We start from the raw sequence: 23088 nt of genomic DNA on the forward strand, positions 1-23088 counted from the left end.
GCCTTTGCATAAAAATGCTCAAGGAAGCTAAAGTCCAGCCATAATTCCTAGAGAGGGATAGTAATTTTCCAAAGCAGCACAATTATGAATTACATAATGTGGTTACGGCCCTACCTAAAGGTCAAAATCAAAAGTTTAGCGCCGGGAGTGTGTGTTTTGGACCTCTAGAAGTTATGCCATAGGGCATTTTATGTTGCTTAACATCCATATGAAGCTGTTGAGAATAGTTATTAAGAGATTTGTGGTCAGGTGCCATCAATATGCTGATAAAATAAACGCAGCTCTATTTCTCCACAACATCTGAATCACAGGAGGCTGTGCAGGCCCTGGACCAGGGGATGCTGGGAAATAAACTAGGCTTGAATCCTGGCAAAATGGAAGTTTTAGGGGTAAGTGGTTCTTGTGTCTGAGAAACTGGCCGATTTCCCACCCTGGATGGGGCAGCACTCCCTCTGAAGGATCCCCCACAGCCTGGGGACTTGCATGGAGGGTTTCGCTTGGGAACCACGCTGCAAGGGATGTTGTCAGCTCCATGTTCAGTGCTTGGGGAAACTAGAGCTGGCAAAGTGGTTGTTTGTCGCCTCCTGTCCATTGACAAGGACAGGAGAAACAAGGCTGCAGTTTGCAAGTGTGACTGTTTCGCTTTGCTGCAGTTGCTTGCAAAATGTAGTTTTGTTTCTCCCCTCTGTGCCATATGATGGGAGAAGAAGCAAGGCTGCTAAGCGCTGGGTTGGGTCCATGAAAGGCAGAACCACACCCAGCACTAAGCAGGACCTGCCTTCCTCACATCAGCTCCTGTGGCAGGGGTGTGATCCTGCTTGGTCCAAATGCACCTAATTTAAATACATGGTGGGGCAGACTGAATGGTATTTTCTGTTGCTCTGACTTATGCACATGCAGAGGAGCAAATGCACTTGATCCACCTTCAGCTTCCCTGGAATGCAATGTGCAAATGTCGTCTACATGCATAAAATCTAACGTGCATAGGCCCATTTCCCCCCCAGCACACATGTGAATCTTAAAAAAATGAATATCATGTTAAAGAAGGATGCAAATAGCTTACTCCATTCAGAGGAGGTGGTCTCATCCCACACATACCCAAAATTTAAACACAATTTAAATGGAATGGGTTTATTTTTGAATAGTAAACATTACACAGTGATCATTATTCACATTTAATAAATAATGCCGCCCGAATTATATGCACTGTATTGTTTTTCTTCAAATCAGAAATTAGCAATGATTTTCTATATATAGCCACAAGAAAACTTAGCTAGATTCCACTATCCCATATAAAAATAATTTCTTCAGTCCAATGCAAAGGTATATGGAATGCTAGGAAGATTCTCTTTAATAAATTATGTGGTTGCAAACAAAGTCAACAGTCCCTTTACAAAAGAAACTATTTCATTGCCTCCTAATTTAGATTCGCCATAGACTCTGTCCACAAATGATATAGGTACCTATTAAAAAAACAAAACACAAAATTATTTTAGTTTTAACATAACAAGTTCAAGAAGTAATAGAAAGAAAAAAAGGGCCACTTCAGCTCCATCTAGCATCATGTCCAGAATAAAATCTGCTTTGGTGAGAAGGTATGAAATGATGGCACCTATGTTATCATAGCCATTTTCACTCTCAAAATATAGTTCTAATCCAAAGCATCTCATCTACAATCTCCTGTAAAAGCATGTTCCTAGTGTGCATGACTGGATCTTGCATGTGGTGGCAGAAGCACCAATGGCTCAGAAGAATAGTTAGGGCTCTCCTTTCTCCTTGTGGTTAACATGGTCTTTCAAGCACCGGCTGAAAACTTTTCTGTTCACTCAGGTTTTTGACAGCATTTTAATCTGATGATTTTCTGCAGCAAAATGTCCTGCTATGTTATTCTGTCTAAAAAGTAATTACAGCAGGCATAAAAAAATTACTTCTCTGGCTTACACTCCACCCACAAACACCTGGTGAAAAGAAGACTTGAGATGAGAACAAAAATACACCAGTGAGGGATACACCCCCAAAGGGAGGGGGTTACACAGATCTGGTGGCACTGCAGAGAGGGTCCTATCTTGCATCACCACCCAATGAGCCATATTTGTTGATGTGACCATGAGAAGGGCCTTCTCTGCAGATGTCAATGCCTGGGTGAGCAGATATGGGGAGAGGCCCTCTTTCAGCTTTGTAAGTTAAAGTCAAGGTCTTGAATTGGGCATGGCTGCAAACAGCCTGGCAAAAATATTATTAAAACTCTTTGTTCAAAAGGCAGGGTATAAATATTTCAAACAAAGGGAAAAGCAGAAACAAAATCCTGTTCGGCTTTCTTTTCAGCATCCCTATCTATGTGGTGGTGGGTTTTCCATATTGCAGCAGAATATATCACCATCTCAACAGTAGTTAAAATAGTGTTATACCTGCAATTAGTGTTATACTTCCAAGGGATACATACTTGGGCTACAATCCTACACACACACTAGCCTCAGACAACAATTGCTCTTGTAGCACCTTAAAAACTAGCACACTTTATTCTAGCATGATGCATGAAGTGTAATTCTCAGTTGCCGGTATATATGGTTGTAATTAGTGGGATAAGGGGGAAACAAAATGCAAAAAGTACAAATACCGGCAATTCAATTGAGAGCTAATATATGCACAATAAGTAGAGTGACCCTTTACAAAAGCAGTGCCAGGTGTTATCTGGAAGTAACACAGTACTTCCACTGAATGCAGGAAATATTCAATGATAAACGTGCATAGGATCGCACTGTTAGGGGAATTAGCACAGTCCTATGAACAGAATACTAGACTTGATCTGGAGAAGCATGTGAATTCATATGGCCCTGAGAAAGTTACTACCTCTCATCCTGAGCCCCTTATCTGTAATTTGGGAACAATACTAACCTACCTCACAGGGTTGCTGTGAGAACAAGAGAGGCAAATGTTACTGTATATACCTTCTAAGTGTTAAATAAGATTCCCAGTAAGCCTAACATGCATTTTATTTTTGTAGCAAACATATTGAAGTGCTGCTCCTTTAATAACTATTGCACATGGTTCTAATTCAGTAGCTATTCATTTAAATATAGTAAACACTGATTTGAATTCTTTAGAATGCCAGCTATTTTCACTATACTGAAGCAGGAACTTTAACATTCCAGTGTGTAAGACTATATGTTAAATAATACCCAAGGGCCCAAAGTCAGACGGTGGAATCCACAGAAAGTCTGGCTAGGTACTCTCAGTTGGCATACTGAACCAGAAATCAGCTGGCAGGCAGAAATGGAAAAAAACCACGCTTCCCACACACATGCAGCTCTGCCAAACATCAGTTGTTGCATCTCTAGGCAATAGTTTTTTCTGCCAATGGAGAGCCAAAGGCAGAGGCTTGTCTAGTACATTTTCAGTTGCTTCACCGACAACAAGGGCACAGTCTTGAGACAGAATTGCTAAAGAATCTGGGACTCCTACTGGAGCCTCTTGCCAGTGCAGGAAAAAGCAGCTTGGAATGTAGTGAATGAGACAGTCTAGAACGCTTATGCTAAAAAAAATTAATCTCATAAAACATGTTTGTTTTCTTAGCAGTCTTGTACCTGTTTGGGAATCCTAAGAAACCAAAAAAGCAGTACAATTTTGAAATCAGTGATTAAAATCAGTGCAGTTCTGAGAGGTTCAGTCCACTATTTTGATTCAAAATGGCATCCAATGCTATCTAAGCATAGATAAAAACCTGCTCCTTGATGTCAGGAACCATCATGCAAAATTTGGTTACATAGGATGAGATTCAACTGCCCTCTTCTGCTACTGGAAGCCAGTGCAAGGACTCCCATTAGCGCAATGGGGTTCCCCTGTTCCCTCTCGTACCCCACGCCTCCCCCAAATCCATACTGGAGGATTGGGAGAATGCCCAGAACAACATACTTGGGGAGCCAAGGGGTGATCATTCCATAGGGCAAAGCAGAAATGGAAGGAATGATTTCCTTAGCACTACAACTGAATTTTGCCCGGTATCTTAAGAGATGTCCAAATGCATAGTGAACAAACAACTTTCCGAAATACAGAGCAGAATCCACAGCAAAGGCAGGCCACCATGTTTGTGCGAGGGTGCCAAGAATAGATTTTCATCGGCAAAAGAAGCAAAAGAAGCTTGTTAAAATAAGTAATGACTGTTGAAGTTAGGTACATATTAGGTAGACATTTATTAATTAGGGCTTTCCAGTGTACTATGGCATAGATAGGGATTAACTTTTATCCCTAATTCATTAATAGCAATTAAGTTGACAGTCCAAGTCTAAATAGTTGCTGGAAGGTTGGAGAGAACTAACTTGTAGTTGCACAGTGTGTGCATAACTGATCTGAATTAAGGGTTATGACTAGAGATCATTGGATTATTGGCTCAATTCAATACATTTTTGTGAACACATGGAACTCAAGCGGGTACCTGTCTCAGTACAGGATGTTAAACAAATTAAATATTCACATTTTTAACAGCAATTACCACAAGCCTACATTTGTACGTTGCTGACTGCCAAGCTCCTCACAGCATTACATAATTTGTGTAATTTCTGTCACAATATTAGATTTAGTAGTTCTCAGGCTTATTACACCTCCTGGGCCATTTTGCAGCTGTTAGCCAATTATTATTCTATTATCCGTCAGGTAAATTTATAATATTTAAAATGTAGTGTTTGTGATTTAACATTCTTTACCTCTCCAACAGAGAAACCCAGCTGTCTGGCCCGGACAATCATTTCCATTTGGAAAACATATCCTTTCGAGACGCATTTCTCCACCAGTTTTTCTAAAACATCTTTTCTATATAACCTACAGAGAAAGTACATAAAATCAAACCCTCTTGAAATATTTCCGTTATACAAACACTCCACAACTGCAGTCTTTACTCCCAAAATTAAACAAGTTTTACCATTTCAATCCATGTCTGACGTTATTATCCATTTCAAATTGACCATTAATTTTATTGCTCATCTTTGAAAGCTGAATGCAACTTTAGAAGCAACACACCTGAAGCTGCCTGTTAAGTCGGATGCACCTGGCCGCAGTAGAACTTGAGTGAGGAAGTTGGCGCCACGGCTGCCAAGAAAGATAAGGAGTTTTGGTAAACATTCAGAATCCGATGTTGAAAAATCACAAACTGTTCTATAGATGGGATTTCACTATACAGTGGTACCTCGGGTTACATATGCTTCAGGTTACATACACTTCAGGTTACAGACTTTGCTAACCCAGAGATAGTGCTTCAGGTTAAGAACTTTGCTTCAGGATAAGAACAGAAATCGGGCTACGGCGGCAACAGGAGGCCTCATTAGCTAAAGTGGTGCTTCAGGTTAAGAACGCACCTTCGGAACGAATTAAGTACTTAACCCAAGGTACCACTGTAATAACATTGGCCTGATTCAATACAAATGCATAATTTGGAAGAGTTTGCTAATTCACATCAAGCCAAGAAAAGAAGCATGTAGAACAAAAAAGATTTATCTATCCCAGTTTGTAAATTGTTTATATATTGCCAAACACAACCAGGAGAATTACAAGAATAAAAGATAATCAAATCTCTGCCCACAGGTTTAGTATCTACGAAGTAGGACGAAAACAAAAAATGCTATTACCCTAGGACGAAGCAAGAATGAAAGACTAATCTGGAACAGTACAAAAGGAGTAAGAGGAGAGTTAATAACAGAACTCAGAATCATCCTGTGTGGCTTTTTCTATCACAGACCTTGAATGATGGAAGAAGTAGCTACCAACCTGATCAATTTTCGTTTCAAATCCCACCCATGCACACCTCCATTTCCTTTATATCGCGTTCCAGACACAATGTCAAAGTTACCTTCTTTCTGTGTTCTATGTAAACATTTGAGAGGAAGAGGGAAACACAATTACATTAACAAAAATCTTTTAACTTCCAGTAATCTAGGTCCGATTTAATACAATAAATTCAGCTTAAGGAAGGCACCAAGTTGAGAAGGGGAGAAAAAGGGTCCATTTGTGACTGGCAGGTCTAGGCTGCAGTAAAAGGGAGTAATTTCAACTGGGAAACTAATCCCTTTTAATTCTTCCCATCTTAGCTTTGCCAGTTTGAGGACCAGACAAAAAGCAATAATAACAGGATAAACAATCAACATTTTAATAATTTTCTTTGTTTTACTATGCCTCCTCCAGTCCCTCACTGTTTCAAGCACACAAAACACTTGTTTCCATAAAAATAGTGGAGAAAAAGGGGTGGGGAGCAAGACTCAATAAATACTACATGAAATGTAATCATTTTCATTTTCTAAGCTATCACTATCAGTTTCTGCTTCTTCATATGTATCAAACGATGACAAGTTTGAGGTCAAGTCAAGAGGACAGAAAAGACAGAAACAGATCCGCCAACTACGTCAACAAAAGGAAGCCCATAAGCAAAGAAAACCCTGAATTCTCCCTTCTCTTGTGACAACGACAGTGCCCCCTAGAGGCAAAAACGATTCTTGCTCTTGCATTTGAGAGTCGTACTCTAGGTGTACAGGAATCCGATACTGTTCATAGTTTTACATAAAAGTTTACCTGTTGCATAGTTTTTAGAAATCATTCTGGGGGAGTATGCTTATGAAAACCTAGTCTTAAAAACTTTATTCACTATTCTGGAGGAAAATATTTCATAACTCATTATTTTTCAGAAAAACTCAGAAGCATAGGCAGAATATGTTCCTCCACCACCACAATTTCAATAGGTTTTATTGTGGGCTTTCACATCTCTGTGCTGCTATCCGTGTGAAGTTTGGCAGGAATCTGACCTTGCTGCAAACATTAACCAATTCTGGTCAAAAATTAAAGTTTAGACTCTTCTTTTCTGATTTCTTTCATTGTTCAACCTATTGCCCATTGCTAATGTACCAAATGTAAATGCAGACAGGACAAAGCATCTGTGTCACACGAAGAAGGTTGCAGGTTTATTCCCCAATATCCCCAGGTAAGATTGGAAGGGGTTTCTGCCTGAAACCCTAGAGAACTGCTGCCAGTCAGTGTAGATTATACTGAGCTAGTTGGCTAAATAGTTTGACTTGGTATAAGGCAGCTTCCTATGCACCTGGGCAGTAAATGTCAAGGTCTGACTGAAATATTTAAAAAATACTAAAAATATTAAAAATACTACCCACCTGATGAACTCTGGAATGAATTTTGGCTGAAACACAAAAGAGAGATGTGGGAAAATGAAAATATACCCCAGCTCAATGCAAGTTAAATAAAGAAAACTTTATAAAGGCTAACGAAATGTATGCACAGATACAACGGAAACACTTACATGGTGTGAGAGGTCAGCATCCATAATAATAATGAAGTTTCCTGTGGCATGCTTCATTCCATGAATGTAAGCAGTCCCTGGTGTAAATGATACAAAGGCAAGATCTGTCACCCACATTCAGAATCATGTATGTGAGCTGTCAGCTACAAGGCTGATTCAGTTTCTCGTCAAAGTCAACATATGGAATAAAAAAATGCCCTACATTTTTAGTGAATGGCTGCTTGATCAATCTGCTATCCCACTCCAACCTGTCCCGGGCAACAGTTAGTCACACATGCATGAATTTCAAGCAGCTACTACAACCCCAAAGTATAGTATTTAAATGGAGATAAACAGTGTAATTTCATGGTTAGAGAAAATTGTGTAGGTTCAAGCTTATTATTTAACTGGAGTTGTGATATGTTGGACGCTGTTGAAAACCAACAAATATGCCTTGCTACCTACCCCCAGAAAGGTATATATACATATGTAAGTTTTTTTCCAAGTTTCCAACACACACGCTAACCAATAGAGTTAAAGGTATGATTAAACTTCTGCTTTTTAAAATGGTAAACTGCCCTGGGAGTTCAAGGTCAGAATATAAAACTTGTAAATCCTCAAATTAATAAATACTTACCCAATCCAAGTTTCTTTGCTCTGGGTCTTAAAAGCTGTAAAATATCAGTGGAGGAAATGAGTAACCAATTAATTGCATTAAATGATCCATGATTGTAGGTTTTTTTATTATTTCAGCTAAATATTAACATTAACACAGTTGCTCTTCTCTCAATTAGGGCTGCTATACTTCCATATTTACAGAGCAACCTGCCTTTAACATTTGGATTACACAGACATTAATTCAGATCAAAACAGTTACAGAATATAGAGCTGTAGACCAAGTTTAGAATGGTCTGCTGAAGATGGGAAATACAGCCAAAGCTGGCTGAATCAGCTGTGCGTGGTGCTTTGTAGTCCTGATTTTCGGACTTTGAAGTCATTACGATGTCAGGTGATTGACAGATGGTCAGCCCACCCACTTGTTGATTTCATCCCAAAGAGCCAAAAAAGTCCCCCTCCCTTAGCGTAACGTATGGCTCACCACCAAGCACTTCAAAATAAGGGAGGCTTGACTAGCAGGGTTAGAGCATACACCTGCCATACATCCATGCTCTCTTAGGCACTCACATAAAAACTGCAGGGGCTTAATGCGAGTAAGTTTGTTCATTATCAGAAATACATTTTGCATTTTTAAAAAACCATGCATTTCCAATTTTTCTTAACAACGCTTCATCAAGAGGTATTCAGCAGCATATATATGGTACCTTTAGGGACTTAATTCTGCAAATATGAGTGGGCACAGTATCAAATGGATGAAAATTTATTGGATAATATACAACTGAGCCACGATCAGAGAAGAACCGATTGCAATTAATGGACAAGTAGAGTCCACTGATTTCAATGGATCTACTCAGACTACAACCAATATTGAATATCACCCACTGTATATGCAGCTGAAGAAGCATTGCTAACACTGCACCTGGGTCCCCTGTTGCAGTGCTGAACATGACAAACTTTTCTGTGTGTGTCACAATGCAAAAATTATGGGGAAAGTGGTATCTGGTAGATTTCTCACAGACAGCTATTAGAGCATCCTATGAGGTCAAGTGATGACAACTCTAAGAATTAGCACAACTTCATAAAGTGAAAATTAAAACTGCATCCAAATATGCTAATTCAGGAAATTTCAAACAACTCCCAATGTTGCTACCTGAATAAACTGGTAAACAATTCAGTGTTAAAAGAACGAACAACCCATGCATTCAAATTTCATCCCTTAATGCTAATAATATTATTAAGCATCTTGTGTTGTAACAGCAAACAAGTCAAGGCAAAAAATAAACATATGACTCACAATCTTATCAGATCCATAAATTTTTATCAACTGTTCAGCAACTTCCTGTGTCCCATCAGGACTTCCATCATCTATTACTATAATTTCGAAATCATTTCCACTGAAAAAATAGAGAATTACATTTTAAAGCCAGGTTCAAAAGTTAAAGTATATACAGTATTATGAAAGGGGGTAGGGGAACAGAGAGAAATAGCCAATGGTTCCTCATCAAACTTAAATGGTGTTATTAATTCTATTACAATGCACTCTCCTTTCAAAATGGAACTGAAATGCTTCATAGTGCCCTTGCTCCAAGTAAATACTGCAGAGTAGCGGCAGGGTTTGCACTGTTGGCCAATGCTGGTTATTCGTTTCATGGGTCACAGTTGCCTCAGGCATTTGCCTGATTCAGAAACTGAATGATTAGAATCCTAGAAGTGGAAGGGACCCCAAGGGTCAACCCCTGCAATGCAGAATCTCAACTAAAGCATCTATGACAGATGGCCATCCATCATCTGCTTAAAAACCTCCAAAGGAGGAGAGTCCATCACCTCCTAAGGGAAGCAGTTCTTAATGTCAAAAAGTTCTTCCTGATGTTGAAATGGAATCTCATTTATTGTAACTTGAATCCATTGGTTCAAGTTCTAGCCCCCAGAGCAGGAGAAAACAAGCTTGCTCCATCTTCCATGGGACATCCCTTTAGATATTTCAAGATGGCTATTGTATCGCCTCTCAGCCTATTCTTTGGGCTAAACATCCCCAGTTCCTTCAACTGTTCCTCATTAAGGATTGGTTTCCAGACCCCTGATCATTTTGGTCACTCTCCTCTGCACATGTTTCAGCTTGTCAATAACCTTCTTAAATTGTGGTGACCAGAACTGGATACAGTACTGGCCTGACCAAGGCAGAATAGAGTGGTACTAATACTTTCCTTGACCTGGACGCTATACTTCTGTTGATGTAGCCTAGAACACCATTAGCTTTTTGTGTGTGTTGCTGCATCACACTGTTGACTCATGCTAAGCCTAGGTCTACCAAGACCCCTAGATCCTTTCCACAAATACTACTGGCAAAGAGTAGTATTTCACAAATACTACTCCAGGTGTCCCATTCAATAGATCTGGCCCTTAAAGCCAGCATTCCAAATAAGTAAGTGACTACTCCATAAATAAAGCTATCAGATTGGATTTTGGCTCTTGATCAATAAGCAATAATGTGCTTACAGCTGGTGAAAAATCATGTTTCAGAAGTTGCTGGCAACCTACACACCGCTTGCTCCGTCTGTGAAAACAGGCTGAAAATTTTCACCATAGGCAAGAATCCAAAGACTGCTTAATGAAAACCTACAAAATCTACACTCTGACACTTACTCACTTACAGGTACACATAAACCGGTCTATAGATTGCCTTGAGACAGTGGTTTAAAGATAAAAGGTAAAGGTACCCCTGCCCGTACGGGCCAGTCTTGACAGACTCTAGGGTTGTGCGCCCATCTCACTCAAGAGGCCGGGGGCCAGCGCTGTCCGGAGACACTTCCGGGTCACGTGGCCAGCGTGACAAAGCTGCATCTGGCGAGCCAGCACAGCACACGGAACGCCGTTTACCTTCCCGCTGGTAAGCGGTCCCTATTTATCTACTTGCACTTTTGACGTGCTTTCGAACTGCTAGGTTGGCAGGCGCTGGGACCGAGCAGCGGGAGCGCACCCCGCTGCGGGGATTCGAACCACCGACCTTTCGATCGGCAAGCCCTAGGCGCTGAGGCTTTTACCCACAGCGCCACCCGCGTCCCCGACAGTGGTTTAGAAGGTGATTAATAAATTGATTTTCATAATAATATAGGAATGTCCCTGGAAAATCACCATCCAGTTTACATGCAGATGGGGGGAAATAATGTTTAGGTTTCACTCCTATCCTAGACACACTTGCTTGGAAGGAAATCTCACTTGGATACGAATGAAAGTTTGCTTCCAAGTAGACATGCATAGGCTTGTGCTGCCAGGCTTTAATCCTATGCACACGCTCCCCTAAGTGTGAAAACCTCATTGGACACAGTGAGGTTTACCTGCAAAGTCCTAGCTTTTCTAAAACAACAGACAAAAGTCATGTCTAAACATATTCTATGGGGGCGTAATGGGTCTGACGCATCCTTAAAAACCTAGTTATAGGGTGGTGCCTGAAACAAACGAAGCAGATACAGTACATCTTTTACCCCTGGAAGTTAAGCAGACCCAACACCACCATGCCCTTACTTCGGGGTACATATACCACGGATTCACAACCCCCAACACCTTTAAAACGGCCTCGGGAGAAAAGCTTCTCCCCACGATATGGAGGATTCTAATTCGCAACGGCGACGATGGGAAACGGACCGGGGGTCTGGGAGATGGGGCTAGTAATTCCAGATTAACTAACGCGGAGTACAGGAACGGGGCGGATTTTTCCGGGGGGAGCTCGTTAGCGCTAGGGGCTTTTTTTGTATATAGTTAAGTCGCTGAAACGAAACAAGTCCCCTCCCCTCAGTCACCTCTGCTCGAAACTCCTCACCAGCAGCCACACAATGAGCGGCAGGTTCTCGCGCTCGTTGTAGGTGGGCAGCAGCACCGAGTACTTGTCCCGGGAGGCGGCCATGATGGTGGCGGCGGAGGAGGAGGCGGAGGCCTGGCAAGGGCCGAGCCGACGTCGCCTGTGTGCCAACCGGCTTCCTCAGCACCGAAGAGCCGCGGAAGCGGAAGAGGCGAGGCCTCCGCTCCCTCCCTCACAAACACCCGCGGCTCGCTTCTACCCTCTCGGTGAGGTGCTGAGGTAAATCATGGCGGCGGAAAAGCGCGCTGAGGGGAGCGTGTTGGGAGGCGGCGGCGGCCAGTCCCAGGAGGCGCCAGGCCCGCTGAGCCGGCTGGACATCCGGCGCTACTCCCGGCAGCTGGTTCTCCCGGAGCTGGGCGTGAGCGGCCAGCTGCGGCTGTCGGGCTCCTCGGTGCTGGTGGTGGGCTGCGGAGGGCTGGGCTGCCCGGTGGCTCAGTACCTGGCGGCGGCGGGCGTGGGGCGCTTGGGCCTGGTGGACCCGGACGTGGTGGAGCTGGACAACCTCCACAGGCAGGTGCTGCACCGGGAGAGCCGCCTGGGCACCCCGAAAGCGCGCTCGGCGGCCTCGGCGCTGGGGGAGCTCAACTCCCGGGTGCGCTGCGTGCCTTACGAGCTGGCCCTGTCGCCCAGCAACGCCCTGCAGCTGGTCCGAGACCACGACGTGGTGGCCGACTGCTCGGACAACGTGCCCACCCGATACCTGGTCAACGACGCCTGCGTCCTGGCCGGGAAGCCCCTGGTCTCCGCCAGCGCCCTCAGGCTCGAAGGGCAGCTGGCGGTGTACAACCACCGAGGGGGCCCCTGCTACCGCTGCCTCTTCCCCAAGCCGCCCCCTCCGGAGACGGTCACCAACTGCGCCGACGGAGGGGTCCTGGGGGTCGTGCCTGGCATCCTGGGTACCCTCCAGGCCTTGGAAGTGATCAAGATCGCCTCGGGCATGGGTGCCACGAGCCACGGGTCCATGCTGCTCTTTGACGCCCTGGAAGGCAGGTTCCGCCACATCAAGCTGAGGCCCAGGGACCCCGGGTGCGCCGTGTGCGGGGACCACCCCACGGTGACCGCCCTCCAGGACTACGAGGAGTTTTGCGGGTCGTCGGCAACGGACAAGTGCCGGGCGCTGCACCTGTTGAGCGGCGAGGAGAGGGTGTCCGTGGAAGAGTACAAAAGGGTCCTGGACAGCCGGGCTCCTCACGTGCTGGTGGACGTGCGCCCGCCGGTGGAAGTGGACATCTGCCGCCTGCCGCATTCCCTCCACGTGCCCTTAAGTAAGCTGGAAGGAGGAGACGAAGGATCCTTGAAGTCCTTGCAGGAGAGGATACATGAAGCGAGGCAAGGGGCGGACGACAGCGCGGCTCTCCCCCTTTACGTGGTCTGCAAATTGGGAAATGACTCTCAGAAGGCTGTGCGAATATTGCAGGGGTTGTCTCAGAATGGACTTGGTCCCATTTCTGTCAAGGATATCAGGGGAGGGCTGATGGCGTGGGCTAGCAAAATCGACGAAGAGTTCCCCCAGTATTGATGTTTTCTAAGAGCGATAGCGTTTTGTTTTTATTCAAGTGTTTTTTATTGATCACTCTTGTGGCTGAAAATATTTGTAATACTCCTGCAGAAGACTTTTTGGAATATGTGAAATTTCTTTTTTAGGAAAAAAGTTATTATTATTATTATTATAAAAGACAAATGTGTGTGCGCGTCAATTTGTTAAAAAGTCGTATGGGGTTGTAGCCAATGCTAGTCATGGTCAGAGGAGACCCAATGCAATTAATGGACATCACTAACTTAGGCCTTTTACTTTTAATGGATCTACTGATGAGAAAATCTTAGATGCAACTCACATCGTTTCAGAAGAATTGCTTCCTTAATAAGCTAGTTTATTTACATCTTTATTTTTGAATCTCTAATACTTTTCCTTTTACTAGTATTGATGCTTGTCTCAAGCTGCTACAAAAGCCACATCAAGACATATATCAGGTTCCATTTATGTATCATCCAATACTCTTGAGAGCATTGAACATCACTGATCCAGTGAACTTTGAAAATGGCAGTCTCCCCTTCACTTTTCTTTATCATCTCCCTTGTGTGACTTTAGTAATTATTTTGCTTAACAAAGCTGAGAGAGCACTCTTCAGCTTTCTCATGTATTCCTTCTTCCCCTCTTTGCTGCCCCCCACTATATCAGTTTGGATGCCGTTTGCTGCCTCTGCATCTTGGAGAATATTTGCTCCTGAGTCCTATTGGGTGTATGGGGTTTACATCTTGCACACATACTTTGCTTTATCCCACACACCATTGCTGGGAACTTTTGTTATCTAGCACTTCATCGCTTCCTTTAGCTCCAAACTCTCCATCTTTTCTTTATGACCTACTTGGTTGTGAGCAATAAAATAATGTGAGAGAGGCATTCCTAAATAACTTGGAGGAAGACATTTATATAACCTGTAACTTGAGGTTTTCCCCCTCATATCTGTTTTAACCCGACTAGTAGTGGATTTCAGAAAGAGCAATTTTCTGTACAAGAAGAAGATGGTGTCAGTTGTGTACTATAGTATTCATCTTCATGCCTGTACTTCTGTACTGGTGTACAAATTTCCTCTGGCATGAAGTTCAAAGCTCATATGTTTACTCAACTAACAGATCTTGGGAGAATGCTAACAGAACATGTGCTTCCTCAGTGCTGCAAAATAAATACATAAATCAAAAATAATTTGGCACACTGAACATATAAATGTATTTACAAGCATTTGCGTTGCTTTTTTCTGTGATCGGAATTCATGATGTCAAACAGATCTTGGAGATTTGGGACAGAAAATAGGGTGAAACAGCTGTGCAATAAAGGTCACAATAGGAGGGAGATTGAGAGCCATGTGATTATTGATAGTTGAACAGATACTGTCCACACTCCCCCCACCCCAAATATTTCTTTGCAGACACAGGCGTTAGATATATGAAGATAAAGATGGAGTTTTGGGAGTCCCTCTCACTTCAGTTGCTGCTTGCTATAGAATTTATTATTCCCAAATAATCTTTTTTTAAGTATCCGATTATGAGTTTAAGTAATGAACTTTTACACAGAGAGAACTTTAAAACATTCATATCTCACCTCGGTCACAATAATTCTTGAGGCAGCTGACAATATGAAAGCATGCCATAATCAATAGAATACTACAATAAAATTTAAACAGAAAAGCATATCTAGTCTTTTAGATTGAAGTACTGAGCACCATGCATGCTAATGGCACTGTGTCTCCTGTTATACAGTATTCCTTTACTGTTCTTGTCCCCTTTTCATATACTTACTAGCTATGACTGATCCTGTTTCTAAATGAAAAGAAATAGGGCTACTTTTTGTAGGGTGGAGTGCATGTGTATTAGAAATTCAATCAAATCTATTCTGGACACTTTAGAGCAGGAGTTTTCAACCCTTTTAAGTTCACAGCTCCCTTGACCAACTACATTCTTTCTGCGGCACCCCTATGGGGCTCAGGAGCCCAGTTATGTCATCCCTTGCCTGCTGAGCTGGCAGCCTCTTACCCTTTTTCAAACACCCTCCCTTGTGGAGTGTTCCCTCAGCCTCAATCTCCCCTCTCCTTGGGAGTCTTCCAGGCAACTGCCACAGCTACCCCCAACTGCCTCAGCTCCTGGCAACCCAGAGGTACCATTTGCCTGGGGAGCTTGTAGCCAGGGCTGCTGCAACAAACAGCTGTGCAAGTCTTTGAAAGGCAGGGATGGGAGAGGGCATCAGAGGAGGGAGGGAAGGAAAGAGCAACAGAGGCCAGTGTTGCCTGCAGCACCCCTGACCATCATTCAAGGCAGCCCAGGGTGCCACGGCACACTGGTTGAAAACCACTGCTTTAGAGAACATGATAGTGGTATTTAGCCAAGCTATGGGAGATTAGGGGAAAATACAAAGTGATATGGATGGTACCTGACTAAGTCATCTTGGAGTAGATAATTATGATCAGTGGACATGTTAATTATGACTAACTGAATCCCATTGATTTCAGTGTTTCTACTTGCACTCTGACTTGGATACCACTCTATAAGGCTTAACTGTAAAATGGGTAATGTTTCTAACAGCTTTAATAGGCTGTGATATTACATTCATTCTTTCTTCCTCTGGGTGCCCTTATCCAGCATGCTAGAGATTTTTGACATGTGATGCAATTTTACAGTTGAAGCTGAACATACACCCTTACATACCCACCCATCCCCATTATCTGTCTGCATGACCTTAGATGAATGCTAGGATATATGTGTAATAAATAACATAATCTCAACAGTCCAATCAGTTGATCTTGCTAGTTTAGACATTTGTGTAATTAAATGTCTAGGTTCAAGAAACATGGCCTAGCTAGGCTGCAACTCAAAATCATGTTGCAATCTTAGATTTATATCACTACAATTACATTCCTGAGAAACCATTGGCTCTTATGGTTGATTTGAATGTGTGTTTTCATGTTTGCTATTGGCATTTGTGCTTTCCATATTACATTTTGTACTTGTTGATCTACACTGGCGGTTTCTACAGACTTTTGTTATAATGTGGCTAATACCACCCACTGTGCACATCTTGTAGCAAGCCTGTACCTCTGCAGTAAATTCCTTGGTAATGACTGGTAGACCATCTCTGCATTACAAAGATGCCTGCAAACATGCAACACCAACCCTGCTATGTGGGAATTCCCTGCAGAAGACTGCAGTGCCCGGAGACAGGAAGTCAGGTCGTGCATCCATAGTGACCAGAGAAGGAATGACTGCAGCAAGGAGCGCAGAGAAAATAAACACCATGGTGCTTTTGCAGCAGGACAACAGGATGTCTTCCTGTGTGACTGCTGCAACAAAACACATGCCTCCTGTGTCAGTCTCTACAGCCACAGCAGGAACTGTTGTGGAAAATCCTCACATACATACTAACAGCGGATTTACATCATGGGAATAGTACAGCATGTAAATCTGCCTGTAGTGAAATCTAGTGCAGTGTTTCCCAACCGGTGTTCCGCGGCACACTAGTGTGCCGCAAGACGTTGCCTGGTGTGCCGTGGGAGGGAGGCGGGCGAGTCGGGCGGCGAGAGGCGGGGCGGCGGTGGCATCTCCTGCTGGATGCAAATTCAAACATGGCGGGCGCCTCCCTCGCTCCTTTGTAGGCGGACCATCGAGAGAGAAAGAAAAGGAGGCGAAAGAGCGAGAGAAGGCGCCTGCGCGGAAAGAGGAGCGAGCAGTGCGCCTGCGCGCCGCGGCGCCCGAGTGCAGTGAAATTCCGTGAAGAGGGGAGGGGGGGCTGGAAAAGAGAGAAAGGAAAGATTTTTCATTAAAAAAAAAAAAAGGAAGAGGGAAAGAAGAGAAAAAGCGGCAGAAGCTGAGGGGAAGGTTTCCGTGAGGGAGAGAGAGAGAGAAACGCGGGGCTGGCGGGACCCCTCCTCTTCCGCCACGCGTCGCCTGCCACCGCCTCAGAATCTCCTCAGGAGCGGCGGCGGCTGCTCCCCCTCGCCCCCTTCCTCCCCCCCAGCCCCCTCCCAACCCCCGGACGAGGGACGCGAGGCGGCGCCGCTGAGAGGACTGGAAGGCCCCCGACGGCGGGGTTGGCTCGAGCAAGGAGGGGCGAGCGCTAGCCGGCTGGCTCTAGCCCGGCAAGAGGAGGAGGAGGAGGAGCACACCGTCGCTTCCACAGCGGCCGCCCCACACTCCCCTCCCCGGGCACCGGCGGGGAGAATGACGGAGCTCCAGTCCGCGCTGCTACTGCGGAGACAGCTGGCAGGTCGGTCCATCCGTCGGTCGGGGCAAAACACACCACAGCGCAGGCAGAGGCAGGCAGGCCCGTCTCTCCCTGCCCCCCCTCGGACCTGGCCGGCCTGGGGTTTGCACCCCAAACATTCATGTCCACCCCAGCTACACAAGCCACACCTTGCTCTCAGTTCGATCTGTCAAATAACTCACCTATCATTCACATAAAGAACCTAGTCTATCCTCAAACGTCAGAATGTACCTCCTCTCTAGCTTCCCCCACTTCATCTAGGCACTTTCAGCCCACCCCAGCCTGCTTACTCTTCCTTCATTTGCTATAAAAACTAAATACAGAGAGAGACTGAGAGCTGTTGACGAAGAGCTACGTGTGTGTCTTTCTTCGATTCCAGCCAGAATATCAGCTTTGTGTTCAGCCAAACAGGCCCAGGTTGCACACTGAATAAAGTATTTTATAATTTTTCATATTTCTGTTTACTTACTATTTCATAATAAAGTAATTATAAAATACTTTCTTTGTGTTTATTTGATTCCTATTAAAGAGAGTTACTTTATATATAGTCAATATAGGCACAGAGTTAATTTTTTAAACATTTTCTAATGGTGGTGTGCCTCGAGATTTCTTTCATGAAACAAGTGTGCCTTTGCCCAAAAAAAGGTTGGGAAACACCGATCTAGTGCAAAGTTGCATTTTAAAGTTTGCACAGTTAAATCAATGTGTGCTAGGTGGCGCTGCAGGGTAATACATGATTATGGTAACTTTGCATGGCGGGAATCTCGATACACTGGATGAGAATGAGCCGCTTCCTTTTAGACAGTTCTTTTGAGAGGACTGGAATTTTGTGCAAATCATATAAAACCGACAGCAGCAATTTGGTACGTATACTTTAGCAGTTCAAAAGCGGCACATAATGACAGGCTGCAGACAGTTAAAAAGAGAGGGAAAAGCAAAGCAAAAAGTTTCTGTGTTGCCTGCATTCATTTCAAGTGTGGTGCTGCTGCAGGTGGCCATGCAGATTTCATTAAAATGAATGGACAATGCTAACTAGCACAGGCATGATAGGATCACAAACATGCTGGTTAATTTTCAGGCCTTTGGATATTCAGAATGCTTCTCCAGTTCATGTCCCATTAGGGGAATAATTATCCTACCTAAAATTACCCAGTGCTTAAAGCATTTCAGTTTTTAACTTTCAAAGAAAATTGGGGAGGTTTCTTAAAGAATCAGATTGTTTCCTGTATTGTCACCTTCACCACAAAATGTAAAGAATCAGATTTTCATGCTGTGCCCCCTCCCTAAAAAGAATCAGGATGATCAGTCCTGATTAAAGTACTTTTCTACCAATCCAGGGGGGAAATGCAAATTGAGCTTTCAGAGGTTCCCCCCCCCCCCCAGTTCCTGGAAAGAGTAAGTATATAACTCAAGCATTACTTACAAACATTGCTGACACACCTTCAGATCTTAAATAGCTAAAACAATTCTTTTGCTCAGTTCCTGACAATCCTGATTATCCTGCTTTATCCATCTGTTACAGTGCAAAGTTGATCTCCCAGTCTTTGAGGTTAGTCTCACTGGGACTTGTCCCTCTTCTCTTTCTGGAATCTATAGTATCCATCCATCTGGGGATGCTAGCCAGATCCAAGACAAAGCCAGAAACAGTGCCCATATTCCTACTTCATGCTGATTCGTGCCTAACAATAAAATGACATACAAAACTATGCTTTAAGAATGGTGTGTTTTGGCGCCCTCTTGCTGAATCCTTGGACAGCTGGAACTCAGTATAATTGCATCCATTCTTCCATTGCTTCACCTTTCACCCAGACTCTACCTTAATCTTCCATTGATGAACACTTGCTCCTTGCTCACATATGCTTCATGCCAGGCTCTGGGCCCAATGAACTTATTACTTCTGTTCCTGCTCAGATTCCTTGCCTAGAGCAGTTTCTAATGCTGCAGCACTGCTGGCACAAGGAACTTGCATGCGGGCAACAGGACTTCCTCTCTTGCACCCTCGAAATAAGCTCTGGGGGTTGAGGAATGCACACTACGAAAAAGAAATGGAAGTCCCATTGTGCCCATGGAGGTCCACTGCATTTTATTGTAAATTGTCCTGTGATCTTTGCATGAAGGATGGTATAGAAATAACAACAGCAACAGCAGCAGCAGCAGCAACAACAACAGGATGCAACCACCTAGTGTTCAACCATTGCTCCTTCTCCCCTTTCTCCTCAAAAGTAAATGCCAGGATGTGATGTAGGGTAAATTCCTTCTTATCCCTCCCTGCTGCTCTATAATTTGTACTGCGGAAAACCAAGCTTCCTGCACATGTATTACTCAGCATAATGTACTTGCTCAGCTAACTGTGAGCTTTCCCCTGCTCTCAGTACTTCTCATACAGCAGTGGAACTAGAAGTCCTGATTTTATTGAAGTCAGCTGTAAAGGTTCTTTTGATTCCAGTACTGCTAGTATATAAAATCCAGCACCCCACGAGCCTTGTTAACAGATAACAATGCTGTCCTCGGGAACGGTGTAGAAGCAAATGTTAAGCCAGCATGCTCGCTATAGGCAGCATCTGAAAAACATGCTGGATCTCAAAACAACAAAGAGGATCGTAAAATTATGCACTTTCATATACACTCCAACAGGCTTAGTTTTTTCGTTTCTCTCCCTGTTTCAAGTACTCGCTGTTCCTTTCCCCCCCTCATTTGGGAAACAGCTGAGGATTTCTTTTAAAAATAATGTTTGCTCAAATATGTAGTACAGTTGCCGTTCTTGGGGGCTCAGCTCCCTTACCCTGCTCCCTAGAAGCTTAATCTCAGTTTGACAGATGCACCTTGACCCCAGAACACGTTGTGAAAATGGACACACACAGACACAGAAATGCCAGTGCTTCTACATGCCTTATCGCTGCCTGTCTAGACGAGTTTAAGCTGCAGCTATTTTGTAAGTGGCTCTATATGTTCTACCGAGTTTACTTGAGCCAGTGTGTTGTATTGGTCAGAGTGCCAGGCCGAAAGGGACGGAAGAGACCCTGGTTCAAGACCCCACCTGGCTTTAGTTGAGATTCCTGCATTGCAGGGGGTTGGACTAGATGACCCGCGGGTCCTTTCCAACTCTGCAGTTCTACGATGCTTACTGGGTGATCTTAGACCAGTCACTATGTCACAGTCTCACCTACTTCACAGGGTTCTTGTGAGGATACTGTGGAAGAGAACTCTGCACAGCACCTTTACCTCCTTGGAGTAAAGGCAGGAAATAAATGGAACAAATAAACTGTCATGCTCAGTTCTGCACTGCTTCATAGGTCAGGCAATTGTTGAGTAAATTTTTAATGAAACAGAACAGCAGCCAGAGGTGAACGGTGGAGTCCTCCGATAGTCAAGTTTGGCGGTGTTGTAAAATATGCAGATTTCACCTGCGAAATGTTAAAAGGTATATTCTTCTTCTGGGATTCAAGCAAAGTGTTAAGATTAGCCACTTTTACTCGCCAGATTAGCCAGATTTTACTCGCCAGTAAGAAATAAGGAGGCAAGGGCTGATAAACTTTTAAAAAGTATCATGATCAAGAGACTTAATCTAATTATGGAAGAAATTTCTGGCGCTGACTTTTACTCTTCATATAATTAGGTGAATGAATGGATACTTCTCCAAGCATTGAAAAGCCTATTAGAGCTCTTGATTAATTATCCACATGACGTTATTTGTTATGCACAGAGCCTGATTAATCTTTCACTGACTTAAATAAAAAAAGAAAAGTTTGAAATAGAACACGGAGACTGTACTGGATTCATAGCTCTTTCTAGGCTATGTTGCTTTATTGTCTTCTAATGGAACAGTAGAAAGAACTATCCATTCTTTTTCTTCCTACTATGTCTGCCTGCAAACAAGGGTTTTTTTGTTTTTGTTTTTGAGCCAGGGAAGGGCAGGTTATGTAGCTGTAGAGACCAATGCAGGAGAGACATGTTTTGTTGCAGCTGGGGCAGATGAAGGTGTCCACATGCACCATGGTGTTTATTCTCTCTGCATTCCTCCCAGTCGTCGTTCCTCCTCTGGTCACTGCTATAGAAACAGGACCTGACTGTGTAGGATGGGTGGCAGTTAACAGATTGAGGTTGAATCATTTGACCTATCCAGGTCAGTCAGTCAAAATATGTTTTGATTAACCCAGTAGTCTTCAACCTTTTATAATTATAATTATTTATTTATAACCCGCCCATCTGGCTGGGTTTCCCCAGTCACTCCCAACAGAATATTAAAAACAATAAAACATCAAACATTAAAAACTTCCCTAAACAGGGTTGACTTCAGATGTCTTCTAAAAGTCAGATAGTTGCTTATTTCCTTGACATCTGGTGGGAAGGTGTTTCACAGGGCGGGCACCACTACTGAGAAGGCCCTCTGTCTGGTTTCCTGTAACCTTGCAGTGAGGGAGCTGCCAGAAGGCCCTCAGAGCTGGCCCTCAGTGTCCAGGCTGAACGATGGGGGTAGAATCATAGAATCATAGAGTTGGAATAGACCACAAGGGCCATCGAGTCCAACCCCCTGCCAAGCAGGAAACACCATCAGAGCACTCCTGACATATGGTTGTCAAGCCTCTGCTTAAAGACCTCCAAAGAAGGAGACTCCACCACACTTCTTGGCAGCAAATTCCACTGTCGAACAGCTCTTACTGTCAGGAAGTTCTTCCTAATGTTTAGGTGGAATCTTCTTTCTTGTAGTTTGGATCCATTGCTCCGTGTCCGCTTCTCTGGAGCAGCAGAAAACAACCTTTCTCCCTCCTCTATATGACATCCTTTTATATATTTGAACATGGCTATCATATCACCCCTTAACCTCCTCTTCTTCAGGCTAAACATGCCCAGCTCCCTTAGCCGTTCCTCATAAGGCATCGTTTCCAGGCCTTTGACCATTTTGGTTGCCCTCCTCTGGACACGTTAAAGTGGAGATGCTTTTGATTTTCAGGACCCACCTTTGTGCATCTTGGAGACCCACTTCTTAATTTTTTTACAGCATATTTCTATAGTGGCCGTGCTACTGTTGTCATGCGGTTTACGTTGAGTTGTGACCCAAGAGTGGGTCTTGATGAATGAATGAAGGCCAACAGTTGAACCTAGCATTTCCCAGATTGGTGACCTTCACGTGTTTTTGAACTTCCACCAGCCCCAGTCAGTATATCTAATGGTTAGGGAAGATGGGAACTGAACTTCACCCAGATAAGAACAGCTGGTTTAACCAGTTACATCTTTACAAGACTTCAGCATCTTTGCAAATAATATACAGCATTAATTTGAACTGTAGCAGAAGTGAAAACAAGCAAACAGGGTGTTGGTAGGCAGTCCATATGTTTAAAGACACATCTTAATACATATGTACATTTTGACAGTTTATGGCATTTGTTGCAATACATTTTGTTCTCAGTTTCTGTGCAGCCAAGGAAATATTGCAATTCCGACAGTAACGTATTTCTCTTGGTTAGGCAGAAAGTGAATTATTTACAAGTAAGTTATCAAAACCAGCCAAGTCATTGAAAAATTTCCTCCTGGGTTCAGTATAAACACCACAATAGAGAATATAATGATAAATGTAAAGTTTTCAGTTTG

At 43.7% G+C, this 23088-nt stretch overlaps 2 protein-coding genes across 4 annotated transcripts; one reads left to right on the forward strand and one right to left on the reverse strand.

Moving 5' to 3' along the window:
• Nucleotides 1–1115: 1115 nt before the first annotated feature.
• Nucleotides 1116–11822, reverse strand: DPM1 (dolichyl-phosphate mannosyltransferase subunit 1, catalytic). 3 transcript variants are annotated; one of them, XM_077929287.1, is made up of 10 exons: nucleotides 11689–11822; nucleotides 9186–9285; nucleotides 7911–7944; nucleotides 7295–7371; nucleotides 7149–7174; nucleotides 5758–5853; nucleotides 5619–5648; nucleotides 5014–5082; nucleotides 4701–4815; nucleotides 1116–1463 (listed from the first exon to the last, which is right to left on the reverse strand). In XM_077929287.1, the coding sequence occupies exons 1-10, from the start codon at nucleotides 11790–11792 to the stop codon at nucleotides 1359–1361; spliced, it is 756 nt and encodes a 251-aa protein (XP_077785413.1). In that variant the 5' UTR covers nucleotides 11793–11822; the 3' UTR covers nucleotides 1116–1358. The 3 variants fall into 3 exon arrangements, with proteins under 3 accessions (XP_077785413.1, XP_028591043.2, XP_077785414.1); XM_028735210.2 differs by lacking the exon at nucleotides 5619–5648; XM_077929288.1 differs by lacking the exon at nucleotides 4701–4815.
• Nucleotides 11823–11973: 151 nt separating this feature from the next.
• On the forward strand, nucleotides 11974–13428 carry MOCS3 (molybdenum cofactor synthesis 3). The gene has a single exon (XM_028735209.2). It carries the CDS (start codon nucleotides 11974–11976, stop codon nucleotides 13264–13266), a length of 1293 nt encoding a protein of 430 aa, XP_028591042.2. The 3' UTR covers nucleotides 13267–13428.
• The last annotated feature ends 9660 nt before the right edge of the window (nucleotides 13429–23088 follow it).

The sequence above is a fragment of the Podarcis muralis genome, chromosome 5 (genome assembly GCF_964188315.1).
Source record: "Podarcis muralis chromosome 5, rPodMur119.hap1.1, whole genome shotgun sequence".
In the NCBI taxonomy this organism is placed as follows: domain Eukaryota; kingdom Metazoa; phylum Chordata; class Lepidosauria; order Squamata; family Lacertidae; genus Podarcis; species Podarcis muralis.